At 40.0% G+C, this 17,386-nt stretch overlaps 2 protein-coding genes across 5 annotated transcripts in view; one reads left to right on the top strand and one right to left on the bottom strand.

The window, feature by feature from the left end:
- The window catches only part of C2H3orf49 (chromosome 2 C3orf49 homolog), a 30,628-nt gene extending 21,147 nt beyond the window's left edge, over positions 1-9,481 (top strand). Inside the window, exons 6-7 of the mRNA XM_025377675.1 lie at positions 5,935-5,997; positions 9,203-9,481. Of these exons, the coding sequence (XP_025233460.1) occupies positions 5,935-5,964 (30 nt within the window). The 3' untranslated portion in view covers positions 5,965-5,997; positions 9,203-9,481. The remainder of the gene's footprint in view (positions 1-5,934; positions 5,998-9,202) is intronic.
- The window catches only part of THOC7 (THO complex 7), a 30,109-nt gene that overhangs the window by 5,413 nt on the left and 7,310 nt on the right, over positions 1-17,386 (bottom strand). For 3 of the 4 annotated variants that reach the window (XM_025377678.1, XM_025377677.1, XM_025377679.1), the window contains exon 2: positions 384-501. The exons of the other annotated variant lie outside the window; for it this stretch is intronic. In XM_025377678.1, the coding sequence (XP_025233463.1) occupies positions 384-501 (118 nt within the window). The remainder of the gene's footprint in view (positions 1-383; positions 502-17,386) is intronic. 4 annotated transcript variants of the gene reach the window in all.

Below are 17,386 nucleotides of genomic sequence, written 5' to 3'. Positions count from 1 at the left end.
TGTGTGTATCAGGTTGGTGCAAAACTAATCGCGGTTAATTGTGTCAACTTAATATATACATACATAGCGGTAGCCTTTTATTAGCAAAGGAGAAAATTCCATTTAGATATTTTATCCTATTTAACACTTATATCATAAAAGTAACCAAACTAATGAATCTGAATTTAATCTTCATTTCTCCTTACCAATCCTCCTTCTCCATGTTTTAATAAACATATGGGAGGCCTCTGAAAAGAAAAGGCCAAGAAAATCTACTCTCGATTAAGAGTTGACTCCACTGGACATTTAAGGTGAGTGAAAATTTGATCTATTCACACGACCTCAATATATGGCCTAAAATCACATTAGGACATTGGTATGGAAACAACAGTGAAATGAAATACCCCTCTTCCTGGGACCCAGAGTTGCACCATTTAATGAAACTCTTCACTAGCAGATTAATTCTCCGATCATCTCCAGCACCATCTCCATCAATGAGGAGACGCTTCCGTATAACTTCATCTGCAGGAAAGAAGGCCAATGTTACCATCTGGCTCTTGGTAACTTTCAAGCACAAATAACCAGTATGACTGTTCATGTGTTTATTCAAAAGAAAATTATTGAAATGTAAATGTATTTAATGCCACTGAACTGTACACTTAAAAATGGCCAACTAAAATGGTAATTTTGTTATGCATATTTTATGTTACTGCATATAATAAAAAATATTTATATAGTAAAGGAAAAAGAAAGTTATTGCATGACTATCGTGTGTCAGGTATTGTTCTAAGGGCTGGAGTATTAGCAGTGAAAAGATGTCCTTACAGAGTTGGCAGTCTACTGGGTTGTTGAGTGGAAATAATCTTCAGGTACAATGAAGGAAATAAAATAACCTGCCCAGACAGACAGAAGTTCAAATGCTCATGTTTTTGGTTGGTGAGAGGCATTGATAAAAGGAATAGATAGGAAATATTTAAAAGATGTAGTAGCAAACTAGGAAAAAAGAATGAGATGGGTCAGGGAAAAAGTAATGGATTTGTTAGATAAACATATAATTTAAGGCTGGGTGTGGTGGCTAATGCCTGTAATCTCAACAGTTTGGGAGGCTGAGGCTGGAGTATTGCTTGAGACCGGGAGTTTGAGACCAGCCTGAGCAACACAGTGAGACTCTGACCCTCTGAAAAATAAAAATTAGCTCGGTGTGGTGGCATGTGCCTATTAGTCCCAGTAACTTGGGAGGCTGAGGTAGGAGGATCACTTGAGCCTGGGAGATCAAGGTTGCAGTAAGCCATGATCTCACCACTGGACTCCAGTGCCTATTGGCAACAAAGTGAGAAGCTGTCTCTGAAAAAAATAAAAAATAAAAATAAAATTAAATTTAAAAAGTATATATATAGTTATCTGTAAGGTTTCTTTCCCCATGAGGATTTTTTTTTTTTTAAACAATACTGTCTGACTTTCACCCCAAGGAAAAGAAAAAGAGAGAGAGAAGAAGAACAAACAAAAACAAAAACAAAAACAAAAAACAGTGTAGATGACAATGATGGCCAACAAGCAGGGTCCACATCTGTCTGCCTGGCAGTCCTGAGCTAGTGTTCTTTCCTGGACAAAATGATGCTGGATCATAACAAGAGCAAGGCAAATTAAAACCATAGTGAAACATCATTTTTCATCTACCAGATTGGCAAAAGATCTGATAAAACGGTTGGGCAAGGGTGTTAGAAAACTGCACTTTTATACACTAATAAAATGCAAACTGGTAATTCTTTGTAGGGCCACTGAACGATAACAAATAAAATTAAAAACTCACATACCTTTCTGACCCCATAATTCCAATTCTAGAAATTTGTCCTATAGAAGTGCACTCATGCACAAAGACAGACATAAAGGAATGTTCTTAGTGGTGCTGTTTATAGTAGAAAGATTGCAAACCTATTCATCAGTAAGAAACTGATTAAATGATTAAACATTCACATAATGTCATAGTATGAGCCAAAAGAATAGTGCAGATATACTGATACCAAAAAACTCTCCTTAGATATGTTAAATAAAATGAAAACAAAACAGGTATTGAAAAGCATATACAATATGTTGCCATATGTGCAGAAAAAGGAGGCTTTGCGTGTGTGCGCATGTGCATCACACATGCATGTGTATATTCAGAGACTATCCTTGGAGGGATCCACAAGAAACTTGTAACAGTGGTTATTTCTGGTAAGAGGGACTACAGATAGAGGTGGGAAAAGATATAATTTTCCTGTATGTCTTTGTAGAATTTGGGGGGTTTTCTGTTTTGTTTTTTATAGTATGCATTCATTATTTTTTAAAATAAATTTAAAGTGTGAATAATTCCTGGAGAGCCTCCATGCTGAATCAACAGCAAAATCTTTAAACAATAGTTCCTGTGTGTAGGCAGAAGTATTTTTGAGCGCAGGTGCAGCGGAGATAAACTTTGGAAGGCAGATGGCTCCAGTTTTAAAATATATTCTGTGATAACATCAGATAAACATTTTTAGAATTGGGTTTGGTTCTCAGAGTCATGGCTTTGACAGACTGCTCAAGCTACATATTCATCAAGTGTTTTAATTTTACATTTTAAAAATACAAACTAATGCTTTCAGTTTTTTAACCACCAACATTATCTGAAAAGACTGAGACAAATAAAACATAGTCCTTGAAGAGATTAAAATGCAGAAAATAAATATTAATAGAATTTTGTTACTACAAATGTTTTAACCTTATTAAAAAGAAGCATCTAGTGGGTGAATCTGGTGGCACTGATGGTATTCAACAGTTCCTTTGTTAGTCTTATCTGTGTTCTCAAGTCTCCAAGAAATACCATTTTTTCCCCACATGCCTGGATCTCCAATTCTAGTGAGGACTGGGGATTTCAAATGTAAATACATTCAAGTAATAGGAAAACAATATCTGAGGCAAACTGGAGAGTGAGTGCCCTGATTGAGAGGAAAAAAATATTAACATATGTAACAGAGATTAAAGTTTGATGCTGTGGTTTGAATGTCCCCTCCAAAACTCATGTTGAAATTTAACAGCCATGGAAACGACCTGAATAGACACTTCTCAAAAGAAGACATACAGATGGCCAACAGGTATATGAAAAAATTCTCAACATCACTAATCAGGGAAATACAAATCAAAACCACAGTGAGATACTGGCTCACCCCACTGAGAGAGGTTATTATGAAAAAGACAAACAATAACAAGTGTTGGTGAGGATGTGAAGAAAGCAGAACCCTTATACACTATTGGTGGGAACGTAAATTAGTACAGGTATTATGGAAAACAAAATGGAGAGTCCTCAAAAAACTGAAAATATGAGCTGGAGAATTCACAACCTAAGTGTCCACTGATCAATGAGTGAATAAAGAAAATGTGGTATCTATACACCAAGCAATACAACTCAGCCATAAAAAGGAATGAAATAGCATCTTTTGCAGCAACCTGGATGGAGCTGGAGGCCATTATTCTAAGCGAAGTAACATAGGAATGGATAATCAAATACTGTATGTTCTCATTTATAAGTGGGAGCTAAGCTATGAGGACACAAAGACATACAGAGTGACATAATGGACTCTGGAGATTCACAGGGTGAAGGTTGGGAGAGGGGTGAGGGGAAAAAAAACTACATTGGGTACATTGAGTATAAGCACACTACTTGTGTAGTATACTACACAGGTGAGAGGTGCACTAAAATATCAGAATTCACCACTGATCTGGCTCTGTCACCCAGGCTGGAATGTAGTGGCATGATCTCAGCTCACTGCAACCTCCACCTACTGGGTTCAAGCCATCCTCCCACCTGAGCCTCCCAAGCAGCTGTGACTACAGGTGCAGGCCATCATGCCCAGCTAATTTTTGTATTTTTTGTAGAGACAGAGTTTCACCATGCTACCGAGGCTGGTCTCAAACTCCTGAACTCAAGTGATACACATGCCTTGGCTTCCCAAGTGCTGGAATTACAGGCATGAGCCTCTGTGCCTGCCCCAACCCACCCAAAAAATGTATGTATATATGTTTGTTTGTTTGGAGACGGAGTCTCACTCCTTCACCAAGGCTAGAGTACAGTGGCGTGATCTCGGCTTACTGCAACCTCTATCTCCTAGGTTCAAGCGATTCTCCTGCCTCAGCCTTCCGAGTAGCTGGGACTACAGGCATGTGCCACCATGCCCAGCTAATTTTGTATTTTCAGTAGAGATGAAGTTTAACCATCTTGGCCAGGCTGGTCTCAAACTCCTGACCTCAAATGATCTGCCTACCTTGGCCTCTCAAAGTGCTGGGATTACAGGCATGAGCCATTGTGGCAGGCCTCAATAATTACTTTAAAATTAAAAATAGAACTACCATATGATCCAGCAATCCCACTACTGTTGATGTGTCCAAAGGAAATGAAATCAGTATGTCAAAGAGGTATCTGCATTCCAACGTTTATAGCAGCCTTATTCACAATAGCCAAGGTATAGAATCATCTTGGATGTTCACCAACAGATGAATGAATAAAAAAAAAAAAATGTGGGCTGGGCGTGGTGGCTCACGCCTGTAATCCCAGCACTTTTGGAGGCCAAGGTGGGTGGATCACGAGGTCAGGAGTTCGAGACCATCCTGGCTAACACAGTGAAACTCCCTCACTACTAAAAATACTGGCTGGGCGTGGTGATCGGCGCCTGTAGTCCCAGCTACTCAGGAGGCTGAGGCAGGAGAATGGCGTGAACCTGGGAGGCGGAGCTTGCAGTGAGCCAAGATTGCACCACTGCACTCCAGCCTGGGTGACAGAGTGAGACTCTGTTTCAAAAAAAAAACAAAAAATTGTGGATGTGGTGTGTGTGTGTGTATACAGTGTGTATGTGTATACACATATACACATACACTTAAACACACACATATATATATACACATACACACATATAAAATGAAATACTATTCAGCCATAAAAAGGAGGACACCCTGTCATTTCAACAACATGGATGAACTTGGAGAACATTATGCTAGGTGAAGTAAGGCAGGCACAGAGATATAAATAATGCATGATCACACTTATATATGGAAGCTTAAAAAGTTGGTCTCACAGAAGTAGAGAGTATAATGGTGGTTACCAAAGGCTGGGGTGGCTAGGGAGAAGGAGGTTGGGGAAATGTTGGTCAAAAGATACATACTTACAGTTAGGCAGGAGGAATAAATTTCAAGAGATCTAATTGTACAGCAAGGTGACTACAGTTAATGATGATATAGTGTATTCTTGAAAAATATAAAAAGAGTGAATGTTATATGCTCTCATCACAAAAATGAGAACTCTGTGAGGTAATGCATTTGTTAATTAGCTAGTTAACTATTCCACAATGTATATATACTTCAACAAATCATGCTGTACACAACAAAAACACACAATGTTATCTGTCAGTTTAAAATAAACACATAAAAAAGAAGGAAGTTTAATTGCCATCATGCCGGTTTTAAGAGGGGGAACGCTGAAGAGGTGACTGAAGAGGTGATTAGGTCATTAGGGCTCTGCCCTGATGAACAGGCTTATGCAGCTATTGTAGAAATAGGTTAGTAATCTTGGAGTGAGCTCCTGATAAAAGGGTGAGTTCAGCTCCATTTCTTTTCTCCATCTCACGCTCTCCTTTGCCATGTGATACTTTTTGCCATGTTATGACACAGCAAGAAAACTCTCACCAGATTTGGCCCTTTGATCTTGAATTTCCCACCCTCTAGAACCATGAGTCAAATAAATTTCTATTGTTTATAAATTACCCATTCCCTGGTATTCTGTCACAGCCTCGGAAAACAGAATAAGACGGAAAATCGTACTGGCAGTGTGGCTGTTGCTATAACAAATATCTGAAAATGTGGAAGTGGCAAGTGTTGCCCAAGTCTAGAATCATAAATAAAGACTTAAAATAAAGTCTTTAAATTTGTTGTAATTTTGTCTTTTGACAGATGACCACAAAAGGACCTGGAGACAGCTGATGACCTGAGACTCCTTGAGGAACATAGGAAAAGGTGATGCTAACCTTCTTTTTTGGGGGTGGGGTGTACTATCTCCTTCACATAGCCCTGAGGGTTAAGTCCCTCTCAGATCTGAGCTCTGCCCTCTTAAGCATTTAAGCTCACTGATATCTTTGGCTTTGGGGGTATCAAGGTTAGTTTGTGCTGTGAGAGAACATTTGACTTTGGAGTACCTAGGGTTAGTTTGTACTGTGGCAGGGCACATGATTTCTGGGTTCATAGTGGCTGACAAGTCACTGGCAAGGGCTACATTGTTTTGGCTCCCACTCTGGTGATATGCATGATGCCATAAAAGGCTTGGTTCAAGCCCTGAAGAATGTGGCTGGACAGAAATATGGGTTGCATCCCATTGGTGACCAGCATATGGCCGGAGGGAAAGGTGGGTTACACTCTTTGTGGCTAACACAGAGGGCTGCAGTAGTAAAGGTAACCAACAGCAGTCACAGCAAGTGGTTATTACCATGGGGTGAAGGGGGGCATGAACTCTGGCTTTTGGAATTCATAGGTATGTGTGTTTTTTCTTACATGTTTAGATGAGGGAGGCCTCAGGCATCTGACTGGGTCAGACAAAAAAGAAACTGAAACATCATTGGCTCAGTGGGTCAAGGCAATCTCAAAGCCAAAGCCATTTTGGCTTTGGAAGACCCAATATCCAACATCAAATGGTTTCTTTAATTTCTAAAGATCTGAGTACCCTGCCTTCTGGCCAATCTGCCTTTTTTGTGTATGAGGTTTCTGGTTCTGGAAGCTACAAATATTTACAAATGGCAAAATCTTACAAAAGATAATTCAGAATTATGATGCCATTACATGGAATGTTCCAGATGAAAAAGACTATTCATCTAAGAAGTGCACTCAAACCCCAAGCCTCCCAAATTACTCAGAGAGAACAGAATTCTTATTGGTATTCAGAAGCCTCAAAGAGACAACAGTGCTCTAAAATCACCTTTTAAAAAGATTCACTGTAAAGAGCTAATAAAAGCTGGAAATGGAAGATATTCCCTTACCAAGGATGGTAAAACTGATGTAACTCCTACTGCCTCCCTCTCTCTTACATTGCCTGAATATTTACAATCTCCTCCTAAGTATTCAGTCTGCTTTGTCTGAATTGCCATTCTTCCCTGAAAAAAGCAGTTAAACAGTTTCCTTATAAGAGAATCATTTGAAAAATCAGGAGATAATCCCCAAGTGACTTGTACTCCCTGGACAAAAATGGACTTCAGGGCCACAGTTCAAGATTTTCCTAAACCTACAGAAGAATTTCACAAGTTTTCTGAAGAATTCAGGGTCTTACTAGTAACTCATTATTTTTAAATTTTTATTTTTTTAGACGGAGTTTCGCTCTTGTTGCCCAGGCTGGAGTGCAATGGCGCGATCTCTGCTCACTGCAACCTCCACCTCCTGGGTTCAAGCTATTTTCCTGCCTCAGTCTCCCTAGTAGCTGGGATTACAGGCACCCGCCACCACGCCCGGCTAATTTTTTTGTAGTTTTAGTAGAGACGCAGTTTCACCATGTTGGCCAGGCTGGTCTCAAACTCCTGACCTCAGGTGATCCACCCACCTTGGCCTCCCAAAGTGCTGGGATTATAGGCACGAGCCACCATGCCTGGCCTTACTGGTAATTTATAACCCCAGTATACTTGATTTGTACCAACTAGTACATGTATTGGTGTAATCTAGGGAGCCCCACATGGATGAAAGAGGCAGAATGGCAGTCTCCTGAGAATTCTATCAAGTACCCAGCAAGCTCTGTCCAATCTACTTATGGGTCAGGCAAAACCCAAAAGACTGCAGATTACCTTTTGAAAAGCCATTCCCCAAGTATTTCAGCTCCATGGCAACCGACAACCTAGAATGACATTTGGGCCTGTCCTAGGGTGCTTCCCCAAATAAGCAATCCCTAAAACAGCAGTTTCCAAAAATTCACTGCCATTTGTGCAAACAACCAGGACATTGGAAAAAGGACTGCTGAAAAAATTTTCCAGGAAAGCCCCTAAAATCAGGCTTCCCACCCACCCTGTGACAAAAAAAGTTCCTATAAATCTGGTATGTATTGGTATAAATGCTATCAGTCATAATTTTGGTTGAAAAATAACCAAATTTCCTTGTCAATTTCATCATTATTATAATGAACTCTCATCAGGTTTTAACCATGGCCATTTTAAGTCATGTTGTCAACAGTGAATTATTTTGGTTCTAATGCCTTTTATGAAAGCTTTTGCAAGCAATTATAATCCTAAAGTGCTGTGTCTCCAAAAAACTATATCAGAAGAATGAAAAGAAGGCCGGGTGCAGTGGCTCACGCCTGTAATCCCAGCACTTTGGGAGGCAGAGGCGAGCAGATCACTTGAGGTCAGGAGTTGAGACCAGCCTGGCCAACAAGGCGAAACCCTGTTTCTACCAAAAATATAAAAATTAGCTGGGTGTAGGGTTGCGTGCCTGTAATCCCAGCTACTCAGGAGGCTGAGGCAGGAGAACTGCTTGAACCCAGGACGCAGAGGTTGCAGTGAGCCAAGATCGTGCAATTGCACTCTAGCCTGGGCAACAGAGTGAGACTCTGTCTCAAAAAAAAAAAAAAAAAAAGAAACTCTGACATGACTTTTAGTTTGTACCATTGGACAAAATTTCCAAAATTTTAATGAAGAAACTGTAAACTAAAAATAAAATTCTAAGCCCTTCACTCAATTGAATGGACCCCCATTCAATAGGCCAAAGGCTTTCCAAAGTAAACCTGAAAAACTAGTTTAGGCCATGATGGGAATGGGGGTAGGGTCAGAATGCCTCATTATACCCTCCTTCTAGAATTCAGGCACAACTGACCAGCATGAGCATTAAAATAGAGATCTTAAGACTGACCAAACAGACTCTTTGTACCAATAAGATACATCACATGACAGCAGACATTGAAAGAAATTGAAGTATTTTACTCCGAAATATATTTCTTTGATGTATTTAAAAATGGCCCTGCAAAGTTGTCTCTTGTCAGGGAAATCTACATTCTGTGGAGAATCTCCTTCCCCTTCCAGGTCTTTTCCTGATCCAGAGATTGACTAAGAGTCTGGCACCTTTTTAAGTCTGATAAGAAATATTTACCATCTATTCTCTGTGAAGCCTGCTAGCTGAAGGCTTCACGTCTATAAGAACCTTGGCCTCCACAACCCCTTATGTTAACACAGAAATTCCTTTCTATTGATTCCAGGTCTTTAGATCATAACTTAACCAATTACCAATCAGAAAATCAACTCCACCTAGGAGCTGGAAGTCCTCCCCACCCCCCACCTTCCAGTTGTCCTGTCTTTCTGTACTGAACCAATATACATCTTACGTGTATTCATGGATGTCTGCCTGTAACTTCTGTCCCCCTAAAATATATAAAATCAGCTGTAACTCAACCACCTTCGGCACATCTCAGGACCTCCTGATGCTGTGTCCTGGGCATGTCTTTAACCTTGGCCAAATAAACTCCTAAATCTATTAAGACTTGTCTCAGACACTTTTTGGTCTACGAATCTGATGGGTTTGTAAAACTGCTAACCAAGATCAAACAGAGAATGAATTAATTACATGAGACTGATTGAACTGATAAATAAAAACTATGGGTTTTCATGGTTTATTTGAAACATTGCTGGTTCTTTTAATATTTTGTTTTACAGATTTAAGGAAACTTATTTTTTTTGAAAGCTATGTATAGTTTACAGCAATTTGGTAAAGCATACTTTTATGAATAAAAATAGAAACATTTGCTTTTCCTTTCTACCTGATGATACCTCCAGAATTTGGAAACTATTTGTTAGTACTGTTATTTTTATGGCAAGTTGGTTGTCTGCGTAAGTTCAATAAAGAATCTGTTCTCTTTAACAGGATAAAATTGGAAACACTGGTTATATTATCAAGGCTCTGACAGGAATACCGTATTTGAAAATGTGCTTAGAATGCCTAGCTTCAGCTGGGCATGGTGGCTCATGCCTGTAATCCCAGCACTTTGGGAGGCCGAGGTGGGTGAATCATCTGAGGTCAGGAGTTCGAGACCATTCTGGCCAACATGGTGAAACCCTGTCTCTATTAAAAATACAAAAATTGGCCCGGTGTGGTGGCATGAGCCTGTAATCCCAACTACTCGGGAGGCTGAGGCAGCACAATTGCTTGAACTCAGGAGGCAGAGGTTGCAGTGGGCCAAGACTGCGTCACTGCCCTCTAGCCTGGGTGACACAGTGAGACTCCATCTCAAAAAAAAAAAAAAAAAAAAAAAAGAATGCCTAGCTTCAAAGGTTCTCAGCATTATAGTGAATGAGTAAAGGCTGTCACTTCCTGGCAGGCCCATGAACCTCAAGGTACTAGATATAGCAGGCAAAGTCTGATATGTGCCTTCATTTGGCTTCCTAACATTGAGAGGTTTCTAAAAGTCTAATCTGAAATTCCTTGTCAAAGTTCGCAGCAAAGCAAATCTAAAAGATGGCTATGTAGTTATTCTTGCTGCACTTTTATAATCAGACAAATTGGTCTGCAATTATCTTTTGTAGAAATGAGGGTGAATGTAGAGAAAAAAATTATGTTAAAAAAAGTTATAGTGGCCTTGTTATTAGATTGTAGCCTGGCTCATTGTTTTTGCTTTCTTTTTTCTTTTTCTCCTTTTTTTTTTTTACTAGTAGACTAGACTGGATTCTGAATTCTTATATCTGGCTAAGACTCTCAAATAACAAAAACGGCTGTTTCTCTAGCCCTATAAGCTAAAGCTGGACAACTCGATGTAAATTTCAGGGGAGATGTCTCATACCTGATACATACGCCACATAAAGAATTCACCAGAATGCCTGATGTCACATCAGAGACAATCAAACTCCAAATCAGGATGAGAAGTTGTCGACTTCATGTTGTGGACAACTTTTCCCAAGACCATTGGAATAAGACTCCCCATCATAAGACTCTTACTCCTCTTAATTATTCCTTATTTATGCCTACTTCTTTACCTTGACAGGATAATGCTATACATTTTCACAATCAGTACTTCCTAGAGGTAACTTGGGACTGCCGGCTTTTATTTATTTATTTATTTATTTATTTAGAGATGGAGTCTCACTGCCATTGCCCAAGCTAGAGTACAGTGGTGTGATCTTGGCTCACTGCAACCTCTGCCTCCCAGGGACTGCCGGCTTTTATTTATTTATTTATTTATTTATTTATTTATTTATTTAGAGATGGAGTCTCACTCCCATTGCCCAAGCTAGAGTGCAGTGGTGTGATCTTGGCTCACTGCAACCTCTGCCTCCCAGGTTCAAGCAATTCCCCTACCTCAGCCTCCCAAGTAGCTGGGATTATAGGCACGTACCACCACATCCAGCTAATTTTGTTTTTATTTTTAAGAGAGACAGGGTTTCACCATGTTGGCCAAGCTGGTCTCAAACTCCTGACCTCAAATGATCCACCCACCTTGGCCTCCCAAAATGCTGGGATTATAGGCATAAGCCACAACACCTGGCCTCTGCTTTAATTTAAGATAGTCATGGGATACTAGATTACCAACTAAACAAGGAGCAATCTGTGCAATTTATTTTTATTTTATTTTATTTTATTTTTGAGGTGAGTCTCGCTCTGTTGCCTAGCCTGGAGTAGAGTGGCACAATCTTGGCTCACGGCAACCTCCGTCTCCTGGGTTCAAGCAATTCCCCTGCCTCAGCCTCCCTAGTAGCTGCGATTACAGGCGCCTACCTCCACGCTCAGCTAAATTTTGTATTTTAGTAGAAATGGGGTTTCACCATGTTAGTTAGGGTGGTCTCAAACTCCTGACCTCAGCAATTCACCTCCCTTAGACTCCCAAAGTGTTGGGATTACAGGCATGAGCCCACTGCACCTGACCTCTGCTTTAATTTAAGATAGTCATGGGAGGCTATCTTACCAACTAATTAAACAGGGATCAATCTGTGCAACTGATAGTTCTTTTTTTTTTTTTTTTTTTTTTTTTTTTTTTTTTTTTTTTTTTTTTTAAGACGGAGTCTCCCTCTGTGTCCCAGGCTGGAGTGCAGTGGCGCGATCTTGGCTCACTGCAAGCTCCGCCTCCCGGGTTCACGCCATTCTCCTGCCTCAGCCTCCCGAGTAGCTGGGACTACAGGCACCCACCACCGCGCCCGGCTAATTTTTTGTATTTTTAGTAGAGACGGGGTTTCACCGTGATCTCGATCTCCTGACCTTGTGATCCGCCCACCTCGGCCTCCCAAAGTGCTGGGATTACAGGCGTGAGCCACCGCGCCTGGCAGCAACTGATATTTCTTGTTGCACATAAATACATTGGGTATTGTAGAGCAGATTACTTTGTTAAAACATGTAGACTCCTCATCTAGCTATTTGATTTTAGTTGGTTTGGCTCATGGGGATCCTGGCTAAGGAGAAAGCTCCAAACTCTTCATATTTTCCACCTGCTAATCACAACAGTAGTCTCCCTGGTGTACTGTATCTTCTCAAAAAGTTTTAAATGTTTCCAGAGAGCCATCTGTCAAACATCAGATGGTATGTCTCTAGCTGGAACAATAAAAACTCAAACAAACTTATAATAATGGGGAGGACACAATAAGCTATAAACACATGCTGAGACTAGAAACTCAAAATGATGGCAACTGAGTAGTACTGGTGACCTAAGTTTTGATTACACTCTCACCTACATAACCACCTAACCAAAAGGCAAACTGTCAAATAAAAATTACAGGAGGCCACTGTTTTGGACTAAGTTCTTGTACTATGTCCCAATGGACCAGACTAAAACTCAAAATGGAGTTACCCATGCTAAAGTTTCATGCCTCCAAACCTAGACTAAGTTGTTACCCAACCTTCTAAGAGATCAGAAGAGAAGGATAACAGCTAAATTCCCAAAGAGGCCAGTTTAAATCTTTAGTGGGCATAATAATGAAGTTCCTTCCACTTCAGTCCTTGCTTCTCTACAAAAAAGGTAGGCTGAAATAACCTCATGTTAACTAATCAGTTTTTTCTATTGTTGGCCTCTCTGTCCCCACCTTACAAGAAGAGTAGCTTTGAAATGACTAATATGCTATCTGTTCTGTGCTTCTACTTTCTTTAGCCCTTCTTTGTATATAAAGCCAGCCTCTGCTGCTCAGCTCATTGGAACACTTATTCCATTTTATGGAATGATGTGTGGACCAAGTCTAGACTCGAGAATAAAGCCAATTGAGATCTTTAAACTGAAAAATAAACTTCAAGGCTGTCCCTCCCACCACACACCCAGGCCCAGAACTCTAGGAGGACAGAATGGTTTTGGAGGACGGACCTAGGGTGCCCTCCATAGGTTTGCTGCCCAGAGCTACCTTGGGTCTCTGTTCCCTGCATTCCAGTACAGTGCTCCTCAGCCACCCCAGCCGTGGTTCAAGAAGGCCCAAGTGCAACTTGACCCACTACTTGGGAAGATATAGCCATAAAACTTGGCAGCATCTACATGATGCTAACTCTGCAGGCATGCAGAGTGCAAGTTGTTCTCTGACCTTCCAAGAGATCCACTTAGATTTCAAAGGATGTTGTGGACAGCCTAGAAGCCCAGACAGAGACCCGTCAAACAGGCACAAGGAGTCCCTACTAGTGCAGTGCTGAGCAGTATAGATACCCTGGAAGGATATACAAAAAACTAATATAAGGGGCTACACCAAGAGAGAAGGCAGTATAAGTGGGGTGGATGGGGAACAGACTGGAAGATTGGAGATTATCTTTTTATATTATTTGAATTTTGAGCCATAGGAGTACTCAAGACCTGTTAGCTGTTGTTAAAAAAGAAAGCTGAAATCCTTTCCTTCTTCTCACCCCAGGCAGGGAGAAAGCTGTGCTCTAGCAGAGGCTTGGTGGGGAATGAAAGGCTGAATCTGGGGCATGAGTGTGTTAGAACACTAGGGAGCCTGGATGAGTGAAGACAAATAGCAGGACCCAAAGATATATAGGCAGTTGGGGGTCAGATTTTGGGAGTCCGCACCAGTAAATACTATACTTGTACACCTTGCTGGTAGGAAAATGGGAGTTGCTAAAGATTCATGGGCCAGAATTTTTAGGAGGATGTACAAAATGGATTGTAACTGGGAAAAGCCCAGAGGCAGGGAGGCTAGTTAGGAGGCTACCAAAGCATATACAGTTAGGAGCTAACATGGCCTGAACTAAAAAGGAGAGATTAGAATCACAGGTCCTGGCTGGGCACAGTAGCTCATGTCTGTAATCCCAGCACTTTGAGAGGCCAAGGTGGGCAGATCACTTGAGGTCAGGAGTTCGATACCAGCGTGGACAACATGTTGAAGCCCTGTCTCTCCTAAAAATACAAACATTAGCTGGGCGTGGTGGCGTGCGCCTGTAATCCCAGCTACTTAGGAGGCTGAGACAGGAGAATTGCTTGAACTCTGGAGGCAGAGTTTGCAGTGAGCCTACATCTCACCACTGCACTCTAGACCGGGTGGCAGAATGAGACTCCATCTCAAAACAGAAAAAAAAAAAAAGAATCACAAGTCCTAGAAGGCAGGTTAGGACTGAGCAGACGACTTGGTTAGGAAAGAACAGGGGCCAATGCCAACACTGGGGTGGCACAAGTAGGAGTGTGGCACCCCTAGTTCTGGCAGCACAGGGAATTCCCTGTCCAGGCATTCACAAGCCCTCCTCCCACTCAGCCCTATCCCTCTTTAGTCTAAGCACATCTCACAGTCAACTGCCTGGGCCAGGGAAAAAAAAAAAAAAAAAACTGGAGCCAATGTTTTGGTTAGTCCACCCAGTGCTTACTGTGTGTGCATGTGTGTATATTCACATAAGACCAACATTCGACTTCATCTGTAAAATGGGAATAAAACTATCTACTTTGTAGAAATATTGGGAAACTTAAGGGAAATAAAAGTATACAAAGGAGCACAATGTCTGTCTATAGTAGGCAAACAAAAAATATGTTATCCTTATCTTTATATTAAATTTAATCCACAACTTATATCATCCTATAAAAGAGTAAATGTTGAAGATTTATCTATAGATATATCTATGTAGATACATATTAGGCATTTATGCATATGAAGTTTTGCCTAGTTAGGATTCCTCACAAATTTGCTTCTGTCTCAAACTTACTGGGAAGGTCATGGTGTTTCTAGCTTAAATTGTGCACAGAGAGTTGCTGCCTAGAAAACTCTGTGGACAAGAATTACTGAAATAACATGTACAAAGTGCAGAGCACAGCTCCAACAGAAACAAAATAAAACAAAAAGGTAAGCTCTCAGTTTGAGAATAGCCTCTGTTCTTTTTAAATTTAAAGATGGGCTGCTGCTGATAGTTACTAACACAAATGGCATGAGCATTATTATTTTTAATGACATTTTATCAATTAGCTCCATACTGAACACACTTAAAACATGTTTTGTTTACTATACACATTGACTTCACAAATTATCGTGCTTGAAACCCTCTGTAAGCAATCTGAATGCTTATATTAGTAATTCTGCTGGGCTTTGGTCTATCCTGTAAAAACAGTAAAGGTGGCTTAGCAGATTTTATTTTTGTTATTTTATTGATGTTATCAATATCACTCCTTAGTTGTCATAATTACTTTCTTTACTACGAGGATCAACATCATCTGGAAGGAGTTTCTAAACCAAAATACTTGACACCTGCTGTGAGGATGGTGGTTTTCCACCTGGCTTTAGGGGTTGTAGGACGATGGCTGGATAATACCATCCATCTAGCTCCTGGAAAGACTGTGGAGTGTGAATCTGAGTCAAGAAAAGGAGGCAGCAATTAACTTCTTATATTAATTAGTAAGTAATATGACCACACATTGTCTAGTGTATACTGTCTATGAGGCAGGGGCATGAGATACATATTTGCTCATCAAAATGCCTCATATCCAATATGCCTAAACGTTAACCACTGAAGACATAAAAAACAGGATTGGTTTAACAGTAGACTATTATCACAATTCTAGAACTTATAACTTCCTACTGGATTTGGTTATACATTGTACCATAATTGCACATACAAAATATCTGTCTTTCAAAATCAGTTTACAATCAGTAATGACACATTTATGCTGAAATGTAAATATTCACTTGCAAAATGGGATACATATATGCCAACACATACCCAGAAGAAATATAAAATTACTCAAGACACCAAATAAGCCTCAAAAAGTCCTTTCAAGAAGTTAGATCTTAAAACTCTATTTTTCATAAGCATTAACGCAGGAAGAAATGACTCCTTTACAGTTACTAGAGCAATTCTAGATTTCCAGGCCTCTGGACAGATGACACAGCCATTTTAGCTATGCTCTCATTTTATCATAAAAGGGAGTTTCTCATAAATCCAGACTAATATTCCTTTCAAAATTCATAATTGTTCTTTCCCTATATTTGCCATTAAAACCTTGATTACAAAACAATTTCAGAGACAGGTCAAGGCTTGACAACCAGTGGCAATAGCATCACGGTTATGTAACTCCCTGCTAAGGCTAAATTACAGGTCAAATGTGGCTCCCTTTGAGGGAGGGCTGCAATCTCACTTGCCTTTGTGAACTAGTAATCCTGTGATCTACCAGTGAGGATTAGCATTTCCTTTCTAAATGCAGTTTGGCAAAAAGTTCTGTAGGTGCCAAACTGAAAGCCACAGGAAGGGATAACAATTTCAGACAGGATTATAGTGGGGGAAAACAACTAGCTACTAAGGCACTACAGCAAGATATACCAAAATCAAAGACACATATACCTTTTGACTTATCTTTTAGAAATTATTCCCACAAGTACACGAATATATCTATGCAAATATCTCCATTGTAACACTGTTTGGAACAGTAAAAAACTGAAAACAAACTAAATGCCAATAGAGGATCTGTCTAAAAAATTAATAGAGTATACACACTGATATAAAAGAATAAGGTAGATTTATATTCAAAAGAGCTCCATGATAAGCTAAAAATTAAAACAATTGAACTCATGGAGGTAGACAGTAGAGATGGTTATGAGAGGCTGGGAAGAGCCGTGGGGTGTTTGGTGGCAGGGGAGGAGCAGGGATGCTTAATGGGTACAAAAATATAGTTAGAGTGAATAGGATCTAGTATTTGATAGCACAATAGGATGATTACCGTCAACAATAATGTATTGTACATTTTATACCAACTAAAATAGCATAACTAGAATGTCTATAACAAATGATAAATCCTTGAAGATAATGGATATCCTATCTACCCTGCTGGGATTATTTTGCATTGTATGTATGTATCAAAACATCTCATGTACCCCATAAATATATGCACCTACTACATCATTTTAAAAAACTTTTACAGGTACACAGAAGTTGAATACAGACCAGCGTGTAAATGACTGTATAAAATTTTCAAGCATATATGCCTACTGGTATACTAGCCAACATATATATAACA

This window comes from Theropithecus gelada, chromosome 2 (genome assembly GCF_003255815.1).
Source record: "Theropithecus gelada isolate Dixy chromosome 2, Tgel_1.0, whole genome shotgun sequence".
Lineage (NCBI taxonomy): Eukaryota > Metazoa > Chordata > Mammalia > Primates > Cercopithecidae > Theropithecus > Theropithecus gelada.
The sequence above is the reverse complement of the archived record's forward strand: the minus strand, read 5'-3'. Positions and strand labels throughout refer to the sequence as shown.